Raw genomic sequence first — 22,406 nt, forward strand, 5'->3', positions numbered from 1 at the left:
GTGGAGGGCTTTCTCCTACCCAACAAGACCTGTTGAACCCGGGCTGAGCATTCCCGCTCTTCTGCATTCAGTCATGCAGTAGCCATGCTGTCAAGTGCAATGCCGCCAGGTTCGGGTGCAGCAGGCCTGGCCAAAGAGATAGCTGCAGCGGGGAGGCTACCGAAAGGTCCAGCAGCGTGCTGAACCAATGCTGACGAGGCCAATCGAGGATGACCGGCGGGAAGGCGAATGGTACTGGTAGTATGGAGACTGGCGTCTCCCTCTAGGCGATCTGCGTTGAGACAGCGGGGACCGTGATTGCGGTTCCGGTGACCGAGGGTGAGCCCCAGAGAATCTGTGCTGCGACTCCAGCGATCTGCAGCATGGAGGTGGAGAGCACTGCTTTGTCTCGGGGGATCAGCAGTGCTCCACTGCCCCGAGTGGTCTTAGCGGCTGGCTTGCCCTTGTAGGGAGCCTTTGCTGCTTCCTGCGGCATGTGCTGTGTCAGTGGCGCAGGTGGAGGCTTTTGCTCTCTCAGCACCAGGGGAGCTTGTGAAGGCATTGGTGCCATCAGGGCTTTAGGTCCCATGCTGCTCCTGGAAGTTGTTGGTGGACCTTTTAAGGGGCTACGGGCCCCGACCAGGGAGGCACGAACGCGTGGCTCTGGAGTGGCCAGGCGGCCCGAAGTGAGTCCCTTGCCCGATGACCCATGGCCGTTCTTGACTGGTGCCGGAAAGCCGTGCTTCCTCGCTATCTTTCTGGGCACTGGCAATGAGGAATGGTGCCTGGTGGAGCTCAGTGCCGGGGCACACTGTGCACCAAGGCTGAGGTACTCGGCAAGCCCTGGCGGGGCAGCACGGAAGCTGGGCGAAGGGCAGACTCCATGAGGCGACCCCGTAAACAAACATCCCGCTCTTTCTGCGTGCGGGCCCGAAAGTTTTTACAAATATGGCACTTATCTCTCATGTGTGATTCCCCCAAGCACTTGAGGCAACTGCTATGGGGGTTACTTACAGGCAGTCCGTGCAGGGCTTAAACCTGGGAGACCGGGGCATGCCCCATCTGAGGCGAAGTCCCCGCTAAAACTCTAACTTCTAACTACTTAACACCAAGTACTATAAACAAACTATTTACAAGGCCCTAAGGCTCGAAGTCAGTAAAGATGAAAAACCGCTAGCCCTTGCTATGCAAGGAAAGGTGCACTGACTAGCCACCATGGGCAATAAGAAGGAACTGAGAGGGCGTAGGGCCAGCGGAGCCTGATATACCGACACACGAGCGTGGCACTCTGTGGGGTGCCACTGCTGACCCTTCGGACACCGCTAAGGCAAAAATCTTCGACGCCCGCGCATGCGGGCACGCACACACCTAGAATGGAATCGACATGAGCAAGCACTCGAAGAGGAAGAATCCATGGGCTTGTCTATACTTACGCGCTGGTTCGGCGGCAGGCAATCGAACTTCTGGGTTCGATTTATCGCGTCTTGTCTGGACGCGATAAATCGAACCCAGAAGTGCTCGCCGTCGACTCCGGTAATCCTGCTCGGCGCGAGGAGTACGCGGAGTTGACGGGGGAGCCTGCCTGCCGCGTCTGGACCGCGGTAAGTTCGAACTAAGGTACGTCGACTTCAGCTACGTTATTCACGTAGCTGAAGTTGCGTACCTTAGTTCGAATTGGGGGGTTAGTGTAGACCAGGCCCATTTCTACTTGATGGCAGGGCCTGTGAGAGAGGAAGGGGTCAGAGGTGGATAATCTCTACGGCCCTCACAACGATGGCATAATGTTTGAGAGAGATGGAAAATTCTGCTCAGATAAGATAAGGAAGCATAGTACTTTCCAATGACCCAAGGCACAGAAATTCTCCTGGCAACACAGCAGAGTGATCCACTAAATATAGCTGCCCCAGCAGTGCCAGGACAACTAAACCCAGACTTTAAGGATTTAGTGCTACTGGTATCTTGGCTATTTTAAATATTGATGTCATTTTTCTCTTCCTTTTTTTTTGTTCCTTGTTCAAATAAAAACAATTTGAAACCATTTTACATTTTAAACTGAGCATCAACACCCAATTTAGATCAAATTAAAATGTATTTTAGTAAAGCTATAGATAAAGGGGGCCCCTGAGCCTCCCAAATCTCCCATTTTTCCTCTCCTTCCCTTCATTAAAAGGCAAAAGTAACAGCAGCCCTCTCTCCAGAGGAATGCTTGATGCAGCTACGTGTGGAAGCAGGCTCTCTCACCACTTCTGTCTGGCAGAGGAGTTTACTAGAAAGGTGACACACTTCCCCCCCTTCTCCCCCATTCCTTATGGCTCTCAAGAGCTTTCTTTGCACAGCTTGCAGCCCCTCCTTTTCTGGGATGGAATTTGATCCCCACATCGCAGCACTTCTATTTCTAGACTCTTTTCACAGCACCTTTCTCCTGAGGCAAAAAGCTAAGGTGCCAGGCACTTGATGCCCCCATATAAGTTTTGTAAAAAAAAAATAGTTTTACAAAATGAAACATGAATAGAAATATTTCTGTACAAGCCATTTAAAAAAAATCTATGAAAACAGTATGTTATTTGGAGTTAAATATTACCCACCATCATCTGCATCTGGAACCCTAACTTAGAAGCACAGTTGCCAACTTTCATGCAGTAAATAAGCACCCCGACTTTCACAATAAGTCAAAAATCAAGCTAATCCCATCTCAAAACAAGGCCAGAACAAGCCAATCCCTAAGAACCCCAACTCTCTATGTGACTAGATTCCCCCGGCATATAGTCTGGGACTGGGGGGTCCCGCTGTGCACCCCTGACTCTCTCCCCGCCCTTGCCCCTGCTTGCCAGGATTGATAAAAAAAAGAAGCAACAAGCTACAAGCAACTCACGAGCCAAATAATCTAAAAACAAGCCCAATTTCTGCGTTTTTTCCGCAGGTCTGGCATGTCTGCTTAGAAGTGCTGTCTAGTGTATAGGGAATCAAGAGACCTCAGTTCTACTCCTGGCTCAGAAACTGACCTCCTGTGTGCAAGTCACTTCATGTCTCTGTGCCTTTGTTTTCCTTCCAATCCTTTTTCTGATTTGTTTATTTAGACTGTAAGCTCTCTGGGGGAAAAGGACTGTAACTATGTGGTCTGTACAGCACCTAACCCAATTGTGCCCCAATGTCAGCTGGGGTTTCTTGGCCCTCCTGTAATAAATATTACACCACCACCACCATTGTACTGTGACATGAGACAGAATGTGAAATTGTCCAGGCTAGTTCCATTCTCTATACTGAATGAAATGCAAAAGCTAGACAAAGAGCAGCGTTATGCCTAAAAGAGCACAGTATACAGGTTGTGGCCTTGGAGCTTTGTAGCATTAATCGTTGCACAATTCCTGATTTCCAGGTCACTGTTTAAACAATAAATGCTCAGACAGAAAGGCAGACATTGCGGCAAATGTCTTGTAAAATCATCGATGGCATTTGCTAGGGGCAAGTTCGAGTTTTCCCGTCGCTGTCATCACAAACCCACCTAATGAAATACAATGCACTACTGTTACAAGGTTTGCTTTCTGTTTTGAAGAGGGCTTTAAAAGCAATATTGTTAAAATTGTTGTAACAGGCAACAACTGCAGGAAGTTATGCCTCCAGTTTTTATCAAAAGCTTTCCTTCATGCAGTCCTGGAACCAGATCCCAGGCTGCTGTCAACTGACTTCAGTGCAGCGACACTGATTTACACCTGCTCAGGATCTGACCTCCCTTTTTAAATAGGAATGCATTTAACCCATGTGTACTGAACCTGCTCTCTTCCCTCCTGCCTGCCTCCTCCTCTCCCCGTCCCCTGTATAACAGGCATGGATCCAGATAATTAATATGAAACCATGACATTTGTGACTAACAATAACTCATCCTTTTGTGATGCCTGATAAACAGCATAAAGTCTGCTGCCAGCAATATATAGAGGTGTCAGAGGTGGGAAGCAACTCAAGTGACTGACTAGCAAAGGCTTTCCTTGAATCTGACACTCAGGACCATCGCCCATGGGCGATCTTTGACTTCTCCCTCTCCCTGCCCCATATATCGCAGCTGTTTCCAAATCCTGCCACTTCCTTCCTCCAAAGCATTTCTAAGATTCACCTTTCTATCTATCTAACAAGCTAAAATTCCTGTGTAGGCCCTCATCATCTCCCATCTTGATTACCACAACCTCTGCTTCTCTGGCCAACACTCAGGGTATGTCTACACTACGAGAGTAGTTCGATTTTAGTTAAATCGAATATGTGCAATCGATATTAGAAAGTCGAACGTGTGTGTCTACACTAAGGACAGTAATTCGACTTTGTCAGTCCACACTACCAGGGAAAGCGTCGACATTGGAAGCAGTGCACTGTGGGCAGCTATCCCACAGTTCCCGCAGTCCCCGCTGCCCAGTGGAATTCTGGGTCGAGCCCCCAATGGCTTCTGGGTAAAAAATTGTGGCGAGGGTGCTTTTGGGTAACTGTCGTCATCCGTCAGTCACTACCGCCCTGCCTCCCTCCCTGAAAGCGCCGGCGGGAAATCAGTTCGCGCACTTTTTGATCAGTGACAGCGCGGACGCCACAGCACTGCGATCATGGATCCCGCTGCGACCATCGCTGCAGTTGTGGCCGTTCTCAACGCCTCGCACCTTATCATACACCTTTCCCAGAGGCAGATGCAGAGAAATCAGGCGAGGAGGCTACGGCAGCGGAGTGAGGGCCTGAAGTCGGAGAGTAGCACAGAGCTGTCAGAAACCACGACACCCAGCGCCGAGGACATCACGTTTGCAATGGGGCATGTGGATTTTGTTGAACGGCGATTCTGGGCCCGGGAAACAAGCACGGACTGGTGGGACCGCATAGTGCTTCAGGTCTGGGATGAATCCCAGTGGCTGCGAAACTTTCGCATGCGGAAGGGGACTTTCCTGGAACTTTGTGAGTTGCTGTCCCCTGCCCTGAAGCGCAAGGACACCCGCATGCGAGCAGCCCTGACTGTCCAGAAGCGAGTGGCCATAGCCCTCTGGAAGCTTGCAACGCCGGACAGCTACCGGTCAGTCGCGAACCACTTTGGCGTGGGCAAATCTACCGTGGGGGTTGTTGTCATGCAAGTAGCCAAGGCAATCGTCAAGGTACTGCTGTCAAAGGTAGTGACCCTGGGAAACGCGCAGGCCATCATAGATGGCTTCGCTGCGATGGGATTCCCAAACTGCGGTGGGGCTATAGATGGGACTCACATCCCTATCCTGGGACCGGGCCACCAGGCCAGCCAGTACATCAATAGAAAGGGGTACTTTTCAATGGTGCTGCAAGCACTGGTGGACCATCGGGGACGGTTTACAAACATCTACGTCGGATGGCCGGGCAAGGTTCATGACGCTCGCGTGTTCAGGAACTCTGGTCTGTTTAGACGGCTGCAGGAAGGTATTTACTTCCCGGACCACAAGATAACTGTTGGGGATGTGGAGATGCCTACAGTGATCCTCGGGGACCCAGCCTACCCGCTAATGCCCTGGCTCATGAAGCCCTATACTGGCGCCCTGGACACAGAAAAAGAACTGTTCAACTACCGGCTGAGCAAGTGCAGAATGGTGGTGGAGTGTGCTTTTGGCCGTCTCAAGGGGAGATGGAGAAGCTTACTCACTCGCTGTGATCTCAGCGAAACCAATATCCCCATCGTTATTGCAGCTTGCTGTGTGCTCCACAATCTGTGTGAGAGCAAGGGGGAGACCTTTATGGCGGGGTGGGAGGTTGAGGCAAATAGCCTGGCTGCTGATTACGCCCAGCCAGACAGCCGGGCGATTAGAAGAGCCCAGCGGGACGCGCTGTGCATCCGGGAGGCTTTGAAAGCCAGTTTCAAGGCTGAGCAGGGTACCCATTGACTTTTAAGTTTGTGGACACAGAAGCTGAACTTGCCCCCGTTTCTTTACCCAGTTGCCGTCGACTATCCTCTCCAATTACATACCCCCTTCACCCCCTTCCCAAAAAATAAAATCTGTTCTGTTTTGTTCATGGACACCGTTGTCTTTATTACTGTTTTCACGGGAATGTTTTAAACCTGGGACGCAGACTGTGGCGGGGAGCGGGTTTAGGGTTGTGATGCAAATGATGCTTCTAAACTCCAGGAATGACAGGCTCCGCGATGGTGGACTGGTTGTTTCAACGGAGCCTGCCAGCCCTCCTGGCCGGGACTGCGTGTATGTGTCGGCTATGTGACTGTCTTGCAGGGGGAGGAGGGTTACAGATCCCCTGCTGCGCGGCTCTGTGATCCAGGGTAAGGACCGCTGCATAAGATCTGTAACTGCCCTCCCCCGCCACCAAGTCACAGAGCAACACCACCGCCCCCACCACACAGAACATGAAAACCACCTCCCAGACTGACCAGGATAACTAGTCACTGCACTGTATATGTGCCCTGCTGCTGCACCTGCCCCCTGCTAAAGGTGACTGTCCTGTCCAATGACCAAGGCCCTTCCCCCCCCTCCAGACAGACTCCCCTCCAAAAGAAGAGGATGGAAACAGAAATGAACAGAAACGTATTCTTTATTAACAACCGCACATGGAACGGGGGGGGTGAAACTTGGACGGGGTCTTGTGTGAGGCGGGTAGGAAAGGACTTTTCAAATTTTGGGGAATGAGAGCCTTCTAGTGGTAGAGCAGTCCGCAGGGGTGGAGTGAAATTTTTCCCGGCCCCTTCCACCCCTCCGTGTTTGGACTTTGGGTGAGGGGGGTATGGGACTTGGTGGCGGGGCAGGGCAGTTACAGAGAGACTGCAGCGGGGCTCTCTCCTCCTGCCTCCGGTCCTGCAGAACATCCACAAGGCGGCGGAGCGTGTCCGTTTGCTCCCTCATTAGTCCAAGCAGCGTTTGAGTAGCCTGCCTGTCCTCCTGTCGCCACCTCTCCTCCCGTTCCATGTTTGCCCGGTGCATTTGGGACAAGTTCTCCCTCCACTGTGTCTGCTGGGCTGCCTGTGCTCGGGAGCATCCCATTAGCTCAGCAAACATGTCTTCCCGTGTCCTCTTCTTCCTCCTCCTAATGTGCGCTAGCCTCTGGGCAGATGTGGCTGTGGGAATTGGAAAAAGGGAGTGAATTCCTGAGACAGATCAATGTATCTGTGAACAGAGAACATAGTCTTTCTCTGTGAACAAGACCATGCAGAGCACCTATCACACGCGCACTGAGGACAAGGTCGAATTTTCGGCCCTCGCCTACAGTGCCTGCGGTCTTGCTGTGGCGAGCTGAGGAGCAGGGCAGGACACCGGACTTTGTCTAGATGGCAAACATGGTAAGCCGTAGACTTGTGGCCGCTTAAAACTTTAAGAGTGGCACTGGCCTCCTTTCACATAGAAAGCAATGCGAGTCTCTGCTGGCAGCAATCCTGCAAGCATGAACTCTGGCCCTGTCCCAGCCCCTCGCGGCTGTAAACCGCGTGGCTGTAAACCGGCGGTTGCAGTTCTGTAAAGGGACGGGCAAGCAGTCCCAATACTAACTTTCCCCTACCTAATTCACAGCAGGGAGTCATGCCTGACATCACCCTCCTGAAGGTCTCCGAGAGCCAGAAGGAGAAGATGCTCCGGGACAGCCTGCAGAAACCGGGGCCATTTGCTGCACTGCTGTGCAAGGCCATGATCCCGGAGTACCTGCTGGCGTTGTGGCAGGGAAACGTGTCCTACCACGGGGGGCCTAATAAGCTGTCCCTGCCCAGGAACCTGCTGATGAGGCTTGAAAAACACCTGCAGGAGGTGTATGAGGAGTTCTCCCCGGAGGATGTCGCCTCGATCCCCGGTTACATTGACCAGTTCTTGGCTTAGGTGCCCTTGGAGGGACAAATGACTGCAGGGTTTTGGGCACTATAATCATGAAGCGGACATTGTGAGATTTTTTTAAAATGGTTCGGACTATATATTGAGGCGCCCAAAGACGGAGTAATCATGATACACTTTGCACTGATTCCCCTTTTGTTTGACTTTCCTGTTTACATGTTTTTAAGCACTTTACCCACTGTTAATATTTTCAATCTTCCTGTTTTGTTGCAAATAAATGTTTACATGTTTTAAAGCACTTTAGCTAATGTTAATATTTTAAATACGCCAGTTATGTTGTAAATAAATGTTTAGATATTTAAAACACTTACTGCTTGATCCGTCCCCTGAATCTGTGTCTGGGGTAACGGCTGGGGAGGGTTGGTAGGGGATCTCTGTCAGGGTGATGAAGAGCTCCTGGCTGTCGGGCAAATCAGCGTTGTAAGCGCTGTCTACTGCCTCGTCCTCCTCATCTCCTTCCTCCTCTTCCCCGTCCGCTGAGGAACCGGCCGCGGACAATATCCCATCCTCAGAGTCCACGGTCAGGGGTGGGGTAGTGGTGGCGGCCGCACCTAGGATGGAATGCAGTGCCTCGTAGAAACGGGATGTGTGAGGCTGGGATCCGGAGCGTCCGTTTGCCTCTTTGGTCTTCTGGTAGCCTTGTCTCAGCTCCTTGATTTTCACGCGGCACTGCGTTGCATCCCGGCTGTAGCCTCTCTCTGCCATGGCTTTAGAGATCTTCTCATAGGTCTTTGCATTCCGTCTTTTGGAGCGCAGCTCGGAAAGCACGGACTCATCTCCCCACACAGCGATGAGATCCAAGACTTCCCGATCCGTCCATGCTGGGGCCCTCTTTCTATTGGATTGCACGGCCATCTCTGCTGGAGAGCTCTGCATCGTTGCCACTGCTGCCACTGCTGCTGAGCTCGCCACGGTGTCCAAACAGAAACTGCGCTTCAAACTGCCCAGACAGGAAAAGGAATTCAAATTTTCCCGGGGTGTGGCTGGTCAGAGCATCCGAGCTCGGACTGCTGTCCAGAGCGTCAACAGAGTGGTGCACTGTGGGATAGCTCCCGGAGCTATTACCGTCGATTTCCATCCACACCTAGCCTAATTCGATATGGCCATTTCGAATTTAGCGCTACTCCTCTCGTTGTGGAGGATTACAGAAATCGATTTAAGGAGGGCTCTATGTCGAACTAAATGGCTTCGTGGTGTGGACGGGTGCAGGGTTAATTCGATATAACGGCGCTAAATTCGACATAAAAGCCTAGTGTAGACCAGGCCTCAGATGGTTTATTTCAGTCCAAGCAAAATGCAGCCACTGGGATCACCTTCCTCGTACATGAATCTGATCTTACTACCCTCTTAGAATCCCTCCCCCACATACACCACATCAGGTTCAGTCTTCTCCTTGATTTCAAGGCCCAACATTTATCTGCTCCTTGCTACTTATCCAATTTCTCTCTCTTTGTGTTATGCCTCCCTCACTCCCATCCTGTGCCCTCTATTCTGCTAAGGATGCCAAATTCAATACCCCATTTATCTGTTTCATTCACAATTGTCTTCACACCTTCTCTTCTAGTGTTTCTTACACTACACCCATCACCATGGAATCTGAGCTCCTTCCAAAAGTACGTTACATGATGTGACTAGCAGCTGTTATGTGAGGCTCCCCACACCACCAACTACATAGGAACACCCTTCCTAAACTTGTCAACAAGGCAACTGCCCTCTCCACATTTCAATCCCTCTGTATTATGCTAGTGAAACACTACGCTTTCCTTTTGCAAATGTTAAATTAATACTAAATGTAACCTATTAACTGTTTCTCCTTTCTATAGCAATATTGCTAATGGCCACTGTTTTCTTGTAATGATCAAAGACTGGGAACAGACAGAGAAAAAGACAGGTTGCAACCAGTCTTATGGTGCAGACATTTATCTATTTGGTAAATTCTGAGTATTTCATTCTAAACTACTATAATCAAAAAAAGAGATTCAAATGTCATGGGTAGCAAAGAGATCAAGAATTGATGAACAAATATGTAGAATTTGATTGGCTGCATGAACAAATAAGTTTCTTTAAAAAGGAGACGTTCAGGATCCCTTAAAACACACTTCATCTACTGATTAGGAAGTGGGACCTGAAAGAGTGCCATGGAAATGTGACTAATAAACTGTGTGTCTATCATCACCCTTATCACCTTGTTTTATCCCAACCCTTCTGTCTCTGACTTTTTTAGACTGCATGTCCCTCATGCAGAGACTCTGAATCATCTCCCATGTTTGGAGAGCACCTTGCAGTAGCACCCAAAATGTGCAACTGCAATCTAAATAAAAAACAATAAATAAGAACAATGGAGTGACAACAGGAGAAAACACAGGAATGTTGTCAGTACCTGTAGAGAAAACACAGGAATGTTGAAGACATTTCTAGACTCTAAAATCACAGTCTAATCTGAATATGAAACAGAACCTAAAAACCTCTAAATGGTAACTACTTTCCAAAGTAGAAAATACGCAGTACACTCAGGTGGCTTTCACATGCCAGTCATAAGAAACAAAATGTGCTAACTTACCTACGGGCAGGAACAAAGGAAAAATGAGCAGGTGCGTTGGGAGAGAAATTCCTGGGACTGTCCAAAGGACTGCTGCCTGTTTGAGAAAGTGGGGAACATTTACATTTGTGTTACATTCATAACAAATAACTTTCTTGTCACAATATTTGATGAGTGAGTTGGCATGCTACATGAACAGTTTTGATTTAAGATCTATAGTTACAAATAACCAAGATCGTTGAACCTTTTAATAGCTTGAGCAATAGCTTGTTAAATATTTTTTTGACTGTGAAAAAAAATGGAAAGTTGATTTTTTCTCTCTACCATGAAATTAATGTTTTTCCTTACTTTTTAGAATGTAAGTTAAGATGTGGATTTTCCAGTTTAAATTGCCAACAAAAACTAAGTAGCACACAATGCAACAACTATATACAATATATTTGTTCTTGGATTTTTTTAATGATTCTTCTGTATGAGTTAACCCAATATTTCACAATGAGAAACGATAATTAGAAATGAAGCTGATTACATTCTACTCAAGATTAAGGAGGATTTTTAAGGAAGTACTTCTGTCCTCCCACTGTGAGATGCATTGGTGCAGATTGCACTCGATGTCTAGTTGGGCAGCCAGTATCAAGCGGAGTGTCCCAGAAGTCAGTCCTGGGGCTGGTTTTGTTCAACATCTTCTTAATGATCTGGATGATGGGATGGATTGCACCCTCAGCAAGTTCGCAGATGACACTAGGCTTGGGGGAGAGGTAGATACGCTGGAGGGTAGGGATAGGGTCCAGAGTGACCTAGACAAATTGGAGGATTGGGCCAAAAGAAATCTGATGAGATTCAACAAGGACAAGTGCAGAGTCCTGCACTTAGGAAGGAAGAATCCCATGCACTGCTACAGGCTGGGGACCGACTGGCTAAGCAGCAGTTCTGCAGAAAAGGACCTGGGGATTACAGTGGACAAGAAGCTGGATAGGAGTCAGCAGTGTGCCCTTGTTGCCAAGAAGGCCAATGGCACATTGGGCTGTATTAGTAGGAGCATTGCCAGCAGATTGAGGGAAGTGATTATTCCCCTTCATCCGACACTGGTGAGGCGTCCAGTTTTGGGTCCCCCACAATAGAAAGGATGTGGACAAATTGGAGAGAGTCCAGCGGAGGGCAACGGAAATTATTAGGGGACTGGGGCACATGACTTACGAGGAGAGGCTGAGGGAACTGGGCTTATTTAGACTGCAGAAGAGAAGAGTGAGGGGGGATTGGATAGTAGACTTCAACTACCTGAAGGGGGGGTTCCAAAGAGGATGGAGCTCGGCTGTTCTCAGTGGTGGCAGATGACAGAACAAGAAGCAATGGTCTCAAGTTGCAGTGGGGGAGGTCTAGGTTGGATATTAGGAAACACTATTTCACTAGGAGAGTGGTGAAGCACTGGAATGGGTTACCTAGGGAGGTGGTGGAATCTCCATCCTTAGAGGTTTTTATGGCCCGGTTTGACAAAGCTCTGGCTGGGATGATTTAGTTGGGGATTGGTCCTGCTTTGAGTAGGGGATTGGACTAGATGACCTCCTGAGGTCTCTTCCAACCCTAATCTTCTATGATTCTATGATTTTATTTCTGTATTGAAGCAGGTTCTCCCGGGGCATTGGGTGGTCTGTTTCATGATGCAATCATCTTCTCTGGTGGAGTGTCCTTGTCTTGTGGTGAAGGCAGTTTCAAATGTCTTAAGGTGTATAACCTGGACTTTCTCCTCAGAGCATATTCTATGGTATCTGAGTGCCTGAACGTAGATAACAGATTTCTTGGTGTGTTTGGGGTGGTTACTGAAGGTAGACGTGGTGATCCATAGGTTTCTTGTATATTGTTGTCTGTAGGGTTCCATTGTTGAAGCCGATCATATTGTCCATGAATTTGATGCTGGTGTGGGAGTGTTCCAGAGAACATTTAATGGACGGGTGATGATTGTTGAAGTTGTGGTGGAAGTCTACGAGGGACTTAAATCGTCTGTCCAGAGGATGCAAATATCATCTGTGTGTAGCAGGTATAGAATTGGTTTTGTGGTGCATTTGTGCATTCAGGCATATGTGGCTGCATCCACTGTTGAGTTTGCTAGGTGCTCCCATGGTGGCTGGTTTTCAATAGTAGCCAAGGAATGAGAGTTCTACTTTGATGGGCATGGTGAGATAATGGACATCAAAGATTCTTCTCTTTATATATGCTTCTACAAGCCATTCTCCTATATTAACAAGGAACATGAACCTTCTTTGTCTTGGTTGAGGGTGATACCAAGCAGGATTGATGCTGACCTAAAACAATGAAACTTACAATGCCAGCAACATCAAGCATATACCAGTTTAGTTAAAGTGGTACAACTCTCTAGTGTGGAACAGTTGTACTGCTATAAAGGTGCTTATATGGGAAGGGAAATAAGCTATATCAACATACGGTGCCTTTATGCCAGTAATAAACTGTAATAAACAGTAATAAACAGCATTTACACTAAGCGTTGCATAACTACTTCAGTAAAAAAAAATCACATATCTAACCAAAACAGCTGTACAAAAACTGTAGAACAAACTTAAAAAAGAACTAGATAAATTCACAGAGGATAGGTCCATCAATGGCTATTAGCCAGGAGGGCAGGGATGGTGTCCCTAGACTCTGTTTGCCAGAAGCTGGGAATGGGCAACAGGAGACGGATCACTTGATGATTATCTGTTCTGTTCATACCCTCTGGGGCACCTGGCATTGGCTGCTGTCGGAAGACAGGATACTGAGCTAGATGGACCCTTTGTCTGACCCAGTATGGCCGTTCTTATGTTCTTAAAATGGAGTTTTAAGGGAAGAATTAGAGACGTGTTCATGAAGCATAGACGTGCAGGGGGGAGGGAGATTGGACAATGGTTGGAGAGGTAGGTTGGGATAAGGGTTTTTTTTAATTGCATGCTTGAGAGTGTAATAAAAAGGGGCAAGGGAAGTCAGGTGGCAGGAGGTTTTAGGTAGGTGGAGTGCCAATCACTCAACTATCGATATATCTAAAGTATTGCACATTTTATTCTTTTAAAAATAAATAGAAATTGGAAAATGGAAAGTCTTTTTTCCAAATGCTTAGAAATTTAATTATGAGCAAAAGTTCTTCAGTGGTATCAAAGATATTAATCCAAAATACACATGTAAATGTGATCTTTTCTGATACGTAGTACTGGTAAACAGAGCCAATGTTTTTAACAATAGAGCTGACATTAATTGAGGGTATTGCATACCTAACCAAACCAAAGCTTAAGTTTTGTTAACATTAAAATGTAAATTACTCTAAAATTCTAATGCTGGGACCAGTTTTTAAAACAAAAACAGGGTTTATAAGTTATTTATCCTTCAGTTTATTGATAGAGGCATAATATTTAAGTGGTGTGCACATGAAATAAAATTTGAGATGAAAAATGCTTACTAGATTGAGTACATTTCTATGTGCAGTAGAATATATAAATGCAAAACTATATACATTAATTCATTTGTTCTCTTATTATAGTGGATTATTAGAGGATTGTCCATTCTTCTTACTCATATGAGACATATGCTAATTTTATTTTAATTTTTAGGTTTAATTAATGCACATCAATTAAAATTAACTTTTTGAAGAGACTTTGACCTCTGAAAAAGATTTGTTGCCAAGAACTTTTAGTTTAGTAGAGAATTCATATCAACAGGTGGACCAAGAGCGTAGGAAAGCTGAAAAATCTAGGAAATCAACTGAAATATTAGAAAGTGTAACGGTTTAAAACGTCTGAACAGCAATCCCTGTGCACACTGCTTCATAACATTCAGAGAGGATATGAAATTGATTTTAGATTTGGCCTAAAAACTTGATGTGTAGCTTAGTATTAAACCACGTGGGAGTCCTGGAACCTTCTCAGAATTCATGATCCCCAGCTTGGCAGGCCATTGCCACTGCTGTTATTGCTTTCCAGCTTTGCGGACAGGACTCAAAATACATGAGTTATGCATAGCATGCAGTGTGACTGCAGTCTCTGAGGTCTTCAGGCCCTTCAGCCTCCATGTTGAATGTCATGTTTGTGGACGGGAGGTGCAACTTTAATGAAGCAGTGGCTGTCTGTGGCCCAACGAGGGCATTCTGGGATTGCTAAACTGAAAGGATGACTCAGCCACACTCCCTTTCCCTTGAGCATATCCAGGACATGTAAAGGTTCATTCCTATATCATTAACATTCTTGTAACAGTGTGTTGATTTAGCTAATGAGTAGTCACGCTTTGTAAAAGCACCACTTGAGACTAAGAGTGAGGAGTCTCAGATCCAATAGTAGCAATTCTAACCCTTGAGCAACAGGAGAATATACCTTTGCTCACAGAATAAATAGGTTTATATCATCTTTGCCGGGTGAGACCAACACACTTAGGCTTCTCTTATTAAAATTTCTTCAACTACAGCAGATGCAGTAGTACTGGGAAATTTTTAAAGGAAAGTAGAAATTCCCCTTCTCCCTGAAGCTTCTTAAAAGCTTCACCCAGACTTGAGTAGAGTAGAAGAACTAATTGCTTTTCATTTTCAAACTAGAAATCACTCACATGGGACCTAATTAAAATTCCAGAGTCTGGATAGAAATGTGTCATATAAAGGATACCAAGGAATTAGTGGTACAGTATCTCTGTACCAGATTGTGCACACTGAAAAGTGTTAAAACACCCACATAGATAATACTGAAATTTGAAAAAGTCTCATTACTCAATTAGTTCAGTTACTCAAACTTATTTTGACTATAAGTTTTTAATTATACTAAAGATTGCTAAAGCTAAATGGAATGAGCCTCCAATTCAGCTATGTTTCATTATTAGGAAACTGGGACTATGTCTACACTGACCTGCAGTTCGTAGTATGGGATATGAATACCAGTGCAAACTCTCCTCTCTGGGCGCTACAGGCGCGAACTAAAAGGTTCTAGTTCACATTAATATAGTCCTGTTTGAAAAATAATTTGACTGCACATGATTAAATTATTTAAGGACAGGAAAGATAAATGTGAGCCCAAGCCAGCCTACTAGTATTAAAATGCCTTGTTAAATGACACTAGCTTAGTTGGTAAACTCTACAATGAATTAGCAGAATACTACTAATATGGGTTTTCTCTCGCCAAGCGAAGTGTGCAGTAGTCAGGCACTTAATATGAGCATAATGAAAGTTACTAGAATAAATATCCCCGCCTTTGATGGGAAAATAGATGCCTGCAGTATTCAAGAAAGTGAAGTGAATGTCAGGATAAGGCCTTGGATAAGTAGAGCTCTAACTGCCTGGGGGAAGGAGAAATTATTGAAGCATTTCAAAGTCAGCTCATAAATGCAAAACATAGAATGACTACGTTTCCAGAGAAATTTAAGTAAGCGATTTTTGGTAAAAGCATTTTTACATTGCCTCCCATTGTTCCCAATGAGAGTGAAATCAAGCTGTCCTCAGGGAAGATGACGACTCCCTCCTCTGTCAGGATGCAGAGAGGGACACTGAGAGGAGCAGGTGAACGGAGGCAGCAGCAGGACTAAAGGCAGCCTGTGACTTTGGTCCTTTGGGGAACAATGAGAAATAGAGGACATTTTGAAAAGGTCTGTACTAACTGAGTGCAGCCTGTGGCCTGAGTCCCATTGGGACTATGAGAATGGAACCATTTTCACAAAGGGCAATTCTTCATTAATTTGTATGAAGGAGAACATTCTTTTTGAGCTTCTGCTAAAGGAGAAACTTTCAGCTATGGAAAAATAATGGAAAAAACTACCATTGAGCCTAACAATCTGTTTTCAAAGACTACCCATTGCATATGTTCTACTCAAGATTGACCTGTCTGCCAATTTTTATGTAGATAGACAATGCTTGAGCTGAGATTATTTGGAACCCAAAAAAAAGTTGATGCAGGGTGTTACATTTCTTAAAGAAATATTAACTAACTTTAAATGGATAACTAATAAGCACATTTACTTGTAAGTTCTCAGAAAATTCATTCAGGAACCTCACTAAATGCTGTACTTTTGGGAAGAATACTCTGCTCTATTCTTCATATAAATCAAGAGAATGAATCCCTCCTTTAAGGGCAAATTCAATTCAGTCTTAATTATGGACCTGTGACAGGCTTCTCCAGAATGAAGATTTCATCTTCAAAGCAGATAGTCGACTTCAAGTTATGTATTCTGGGTTTTGCATTTGTTTTGATTTTTTGGGGAGGGAGGGTGATTGTAGTTTCTAATGCAAGGTTCGCTGTTTTGTTGTTTGGTTTGATTTTGCTTTCTGTGGGAGTTCAAGGGGTCAGGTGCAACAGGACTGTGAAGATACCTGGAATAGAGTAAATGACTATAATGTAGCTATCATTTTGTTGCTTAAAACCTTAAACAGAAGTCGAATATTACAAAGGTGAGGATTATACATGGTACTAATAGGTCCTGCTATATTATTTGTACTCATATGGTCTTATCACAATTTTCTGCATTTTATTTTTCTGGTATGTTTGTTAATAATGCACTATTATGTTTCTTGTCATGACTCCTCTGCCCAAGTTTTTCAGTACATTTTAAATAGAATCCTCATTCTACTCATTTGAATTTTCAAAAATATGCACAATTGGCGACTGCTAATGTTCTGAAGTACATCATTATTGGAATACTCTCTGTACTAGTTTCAGAGTAGCAGCCGTGTTAGTCTGTATCTCTGTACTAGAGAGATCTGACCTTTAACAAACTAGGGTGTAGAGCTAGAAGATTAAATGGAGCAGTATGTTAACTACTCAAAATACAGTTTGATAGTAAGATTTTAAATAAATAGTGTTTTAAAAGCAAACTATTAACAGTATTTGCAGTTGGAGTTCTCTGGCAATGATATTCATAGGATTGAATCCCTCACACAGGGGTAGACAAGCAGACTTACAACAATACATGGTATTGTATAGAACACCTCTCAGGTGAAACAGCCAATGAAAGTTCCTAGAACAGTGTTTAGTGGTTGCTTGCTTTGTAAATAAAACAGAGCCCGAAGCTGATCACAGGGAAGTCACAGCATCCATCATTTCCCCTTGTTTTACCCTTTAAAAAAGAAAAAGATCACAGAAACCCCCTTCTCTGAACATCCGGAACTTGGTGCTGCATCCTCAAATGATGGGGAAACACTCGTTCAGGTGGTCCCCTTTTACACTGTTTCATATGTAAGGAAATGCATTTTCCAGCATCAGGGACTGTTAAAATACAAGTATCAAAGAGGTAGCCGTCTTAGCCATGTTAGTCTGGATCTGTAAAAGCAGCAAAGAGTCCTGTGGCACCTTATAGACTAACAGACGTATAGGAGCATGAGCTTTCGTGGGTACATGCATCCGAAGAAGTGGGTATTCACCCACGAAAGCTCATGCTCCTATACGTCTGTTAGTCTATAAGGTGCCACAGGACTCTTTGCTGCTGTTAAAATGCAATCCATTCAGGAAGAGCTTTACTGTTCCATGCACACTGATCTCATTGGCAAATCCCAGCAAGAGGAACCTTACGGTATAGGTGTTGAGATTAATTTAATTTTGTGGTGAATGGCACCTAGTAAAATGAATCCTTCTAAGAAACCTTCCTAGCTTGTTTGTATGCCTATTGGTGTTTAAAGTTTGCAAGTGAGATTATGGAGTGGATATTAGGGAAGAGTTTGTTTTCAGTGCAGTGAAGGCCATTTGAGAGTGGTCCTTTTTAATGCTTTGACATTCACTATATGCTTTTTAAACTGTGTAAGTGCACAGGCATGGTTGTCATGTACAGTTACAAAATGAATCAAACAAACATGACAGCCTGACCTCTTCATTCCACAAATTGCCTAGAATATTTAAGAGAAATACTTATGACACACACAGAGCTCTAATATTAATCTGACTTTGTCTACAGATAAATGACTTTCTTGGGGAGAAAGAATACTTAAGAGTCACCTACCTTTAGAGAACTCCTATTATCCGGTAATTTCTCCTTCTTTTCTCTACAGACTATTCAGTCTTGGAGGTTACAAAGTATATCCTTTTAATTAATAGGTTAAATCCGATATGCAACATATGAACACATACTGGAAAGGATTACTTGAAGTAATTACCCATGACAAACCACTGTTCAGTTACTCTAGTTTCTAGACATCAGTATGCCACATGGTTCTGGCACAACGCGGTGTAGGGAAATTTGACATAATGACAAGAAAGCGAAGACCAACTTTTCATTTTGGGAGTGGGCTGGGAGAAATGGGATGGTGGAGAGAATAGAAGCGTCTTCTATTGTGTGTACACCCACCAAAAAAAAAAAATCCTGCATGTTTTCTGTGATATGGCTACACTTATGTGGACTGCATAGTTTGGAGGGGGCCGGGGAGGGTTGCCACCCCCAACTGAAAACCTCAGGCAGACACAGAATTTGACACCCCCAAGCGTGACCCCATTGGTCTGACTGGAGTTGCCTCCCCCCCAAATATAGACGTCAAACTACACCTGAGTTTGGGGCCCTCTGTCAATCAGATAGCAATCAATCCAAACAAAAATATGCATTTCACATTTTCAGAGGCATCTTTTTGTACCTTCTTAGTGGAACACTTCCATAACTAAAATGGAATCAGTTAAACCCTAACATAGGAATATGAGGACTAAGAGTAATGAGCACTGTATAAATACCTAGGTGGACGGTTCTTACCAGTGAAAAATCTTATATTCTCTAAGCTACTCCTTTTGTAAAGCTGTTGCTATCACCACCACTATTTCTGAAGAAACATTCTGGGCATGGAGAGTAATCCAAAAAACAAAGAACAGTGAGTGCATATGGAAGTGGAACTGCTCTGTGGCAAGTTTCTGAGTTGTGACATTTCCAGAACAGTTGGATTTGAGGGTACTTTCTTTGAGATTCTGCAGCAAGTAGTAAATGCCTTGGGTCTATTAAAATTCAAGCTGAAGATCCTGAATTCTTTACAGGAGAATTTCATTAAAATAATTCACAACATAGTCTGTCCGTCAATGACTGTGCTTTTAGGGAATCCTGAGATAATAGTGCTAATTCTGTCAAAAATCATTGGGCAGTGGTTAGGCTCTCTCTGGAGGGTTCTTTTTGTTGTCACCCATCCAAGATAAGAGGCCCCGGAAACAGAGAAGCAGATGGTTACTTCCAGCTGAGCTGCTACCAATTTGTAGTTCCTCTTGAGTGTTAGTTAGGGGATACACTGTCATCCAGCGTAAGGAACTCTGAACATAATGAAAAGGTTAGTTACTTACTTTACAGTAACTGTGGTTCTTCGAGATGTGCTGTCCACACAGATTCAGTTCTTGGTGTGCATGCATCCCATGTGTATAAAATTGGATTCTTTTGAATGGCAGCATCTATTGGGGTAGCTTCCCGCAGCTGAGAGTGCAAGGTGCAGTGAGGCAGTCACAATCTGCACTCAGTTCCTTTGTCAATAAGAATCCCATAAGAAGGGGCTGTGCCTAGAGAGGATGTATGGTGAGTCACAGAATCGGTGTGAACAATACATCTTGAAGAATCACAGTTGCTGCAGGTTAAGTAACCATTCTCTCTTCTTTGAGCAATCATCCTCACCAATTCCACTCTTGGTGACTGACAAGCAGTCACCCATTCAGCTGGAGATGGGCAAGGGAAGTCCTACTTGAACTGAGTGCAGGACTGCCTTACCAAAACTCGCATTTGACCTGTACCCTTGAACTGGGGAATCGAGAGTGGTAAATGTGTGGATTGAGCTCCACGTTATTGATCCACAACTCTCGGATATGGGGATGCTATCCAAACTGGTTGCAGAGGTTGCTTGAACCCTAGTGAAATGAGCCCTAATATGTCCAGGGGAATCTTTCTTAGCTCAGTTTTAACAAGTCATAATACAGTCTGAGACCCATCTGGACTGCCTCTGGGACAAGACAGGTTGTCCCAAATTCCTCTCAAACACCACAGCCTGGGCATTACCTGAATGGCTTGGTCCTAACTACATAAAAAGGACAATGCTCTCCCGATATGCAACATGTAGAGTATTATTTCACCCGGGGCAAAATGCAGCATAAAGAAGAAAACAGGGGGGTGAACTAACTGATTGATATAAGTTGGAGACTACCTTGGGCAGAAACTTTGGGTTTAAGAGTGACTCTATCCTTTTGAAAGACTGTTAATGGAGGGCCCACCCTGAAGATCCAGATCTCCCTTATTCTTCTAGCTGATGTGATGGCTACCAGGAAAGATGTTCTCACAGGCCTGGTCTACACTAACACCCCAATTCGATCTAAGGTACGCAACTTCAGCTACGTGAATAACGTAGCTGAAGTCGACATACCTTAGTTCGAATTTACCGCGGTTCAGACGCGGTCCACACGCGGCAGGCAGGCTCCCCCGTCGACTCCGCGGTACTCCTCTCGCTGAGGTGGAGTACCGCAGTCGACGGCGAGCACTTCCTGGTTCGAATTATCGCGTCCAGACCAGACGTGATAAATCGAACCCGGAAGTTCGATTGCCAGCCGTCGAACTACCGCGGTAGTGTAGACATACCCACAGACATGTGGTAAAGGTGTTAGCCATAGTGCTTTTGCACTACTAGAAGGTGTTCCAATACTATAGCGATGAGCGCAATGTAAGAACCTATGCAGAACAAAATGTGGGTTGCAGCCATCCGACCCCTTATGCCCTCAACTGTGGGAAGCAAGAGGGTGGCTGGGACACAGGTGTGGCCCCCACGAACACTCCTATTTAAAAGAATCCAATCTTACACACATGGGCACACGTGCACCAAGAGAGAAATCCATGTTGACAAACACTTGAAGAACATATTATTATAGTGAGGAAGCAGAGACCAAGAATGTTGTTTGCAGAATGTTACTGAAGTTTATTCATGCTTCTTGGCAAGGTTATTTTAGACTCTGGAGTTTCCCCACCAGGACAGGGTCAAAACCAGCTCTTCAGAGTAGACTGACAAGGCTCTCTCAGGGTCACCTTTTCCAGAAAAGTAGACATCCTTTTTCATCTTTTGTCTGTGGCCAGGGATTGGAATTGTAGCATCTTGGATACCTGTCTGATCAGGAATATCTAATAGTTGGAGGGTGCCTTCTTATTTTCCTCCCTTCTAAGGTGAGGGCTATTTTCTCAGGTTTCCTAGGTCCTTGGAAAAGTTCCATAGAAGGAACCAAAAAGGAGGCATGTGGGCTCTGTAGCAGCTGCAAAGGCTGGTCTGCTATTATTCAAAGAGAAAGCTCACCTGCCAATCAAGAAGGCTCTTCAATGGGAAGGGAGACTGGTATGCACTCTAAACATATGTTCAGTACAGACCGCAGGGCATCTATAGCCTCACTCCCCTTCTGCCCTCCCATTATGAAATATTAAAAAACTTGCAATTGCTACAACAGAAACTGTAATTAAAACTACCCACAAACAACAGACCGAAAACAATACTGATGTCGCAACCTGTAGCTGCCAAAAACACAAATGAGACAGCTAGGGCCAGGAAAACAGATGCTGTTAGTAAAAGAAATACACTGTACCAAAAGTTTTAGAGCAAACCAGAAATCTCCCTTGGGCTTGGCAACAGTGAAGTGGAAACAAACTCTAAAATCTATACCACAAAGAAACATAATTACTTCAAGGAATGCCATCTCTGGCATGCCAAGCAGTATTAGCTAGTATCTCCTATTGTTACTATGAGGGAATATTACAAGAAAGTTCAAACAAGCATTACATTTTATTCAAATTATTTCACTAGCAACACTTTTTTGAATTTGGTCATGTTTAAACAGCAACAGTGGCCACCTTTAAAAAGTTAGCTTGTTGACAGTCTCCACACAGTCATATGGGAGATAACACTATTTCTAACTGCGTGGCATCTCCTGGATGCCCTCTGCCAGACAGGTTTATAACCCTATACAGAGCCCCAAATTCCAAGCTGCTGCTGGTACAATGCAGATTCAGCTAGCTAGCAGTCCCCGTTGTCTTACATTTCTTTTGGGGAGAATGGGGGATTAGGGTGATACGGGCTAGTGTTCAAGGGGTAAGTTCTTCAGAGGGATTTGATGGAGAATAAGATGGAGGACTGTAGCACTTGGAATGAGAGG

General features: G+C 45.1%; 1 protein-coding gene across 2 annotated transcripts in view; it reads right to left on the reverse strand.

Moving 5' to 3' along the window:
* Nucleotides 1-22,406, reverse strand: part of MAST2 (microtubule associated serine/threonine kinase 2) — a 326,453-nt gene that overhangs the window by 81,618 nt on the left and 222,429 nt on the right. For both annotated transcript variants that reach the window (XM_026651972.1, XM_026651974.2), the window contains one exon: nt 10,348-10,423. In XM_026651972.1, the coding sequence (XP_026507757.1) occupies nt 10,348-10,423 (76 nt within the window). The remainder of the gene's footprint in view (nt 1-10,347; nt 10,424-22,406) is intronic.

Source organism: Terrapene carolina, unplaced genomic scaffold (assembly GCF_002925995.2).
Source record: "Terrapene carolina triunguis isolate 2854851 unplaced genomic scaffold, T_m_triunguis-2.0 Scaffold110, whole genome shotgun sequence".
NCBI classification, from domain to species: Eukaryota; Metazoa; Chordata; order Testudines; family Emydidae; genus Terrapene; species Terrapene triunguis.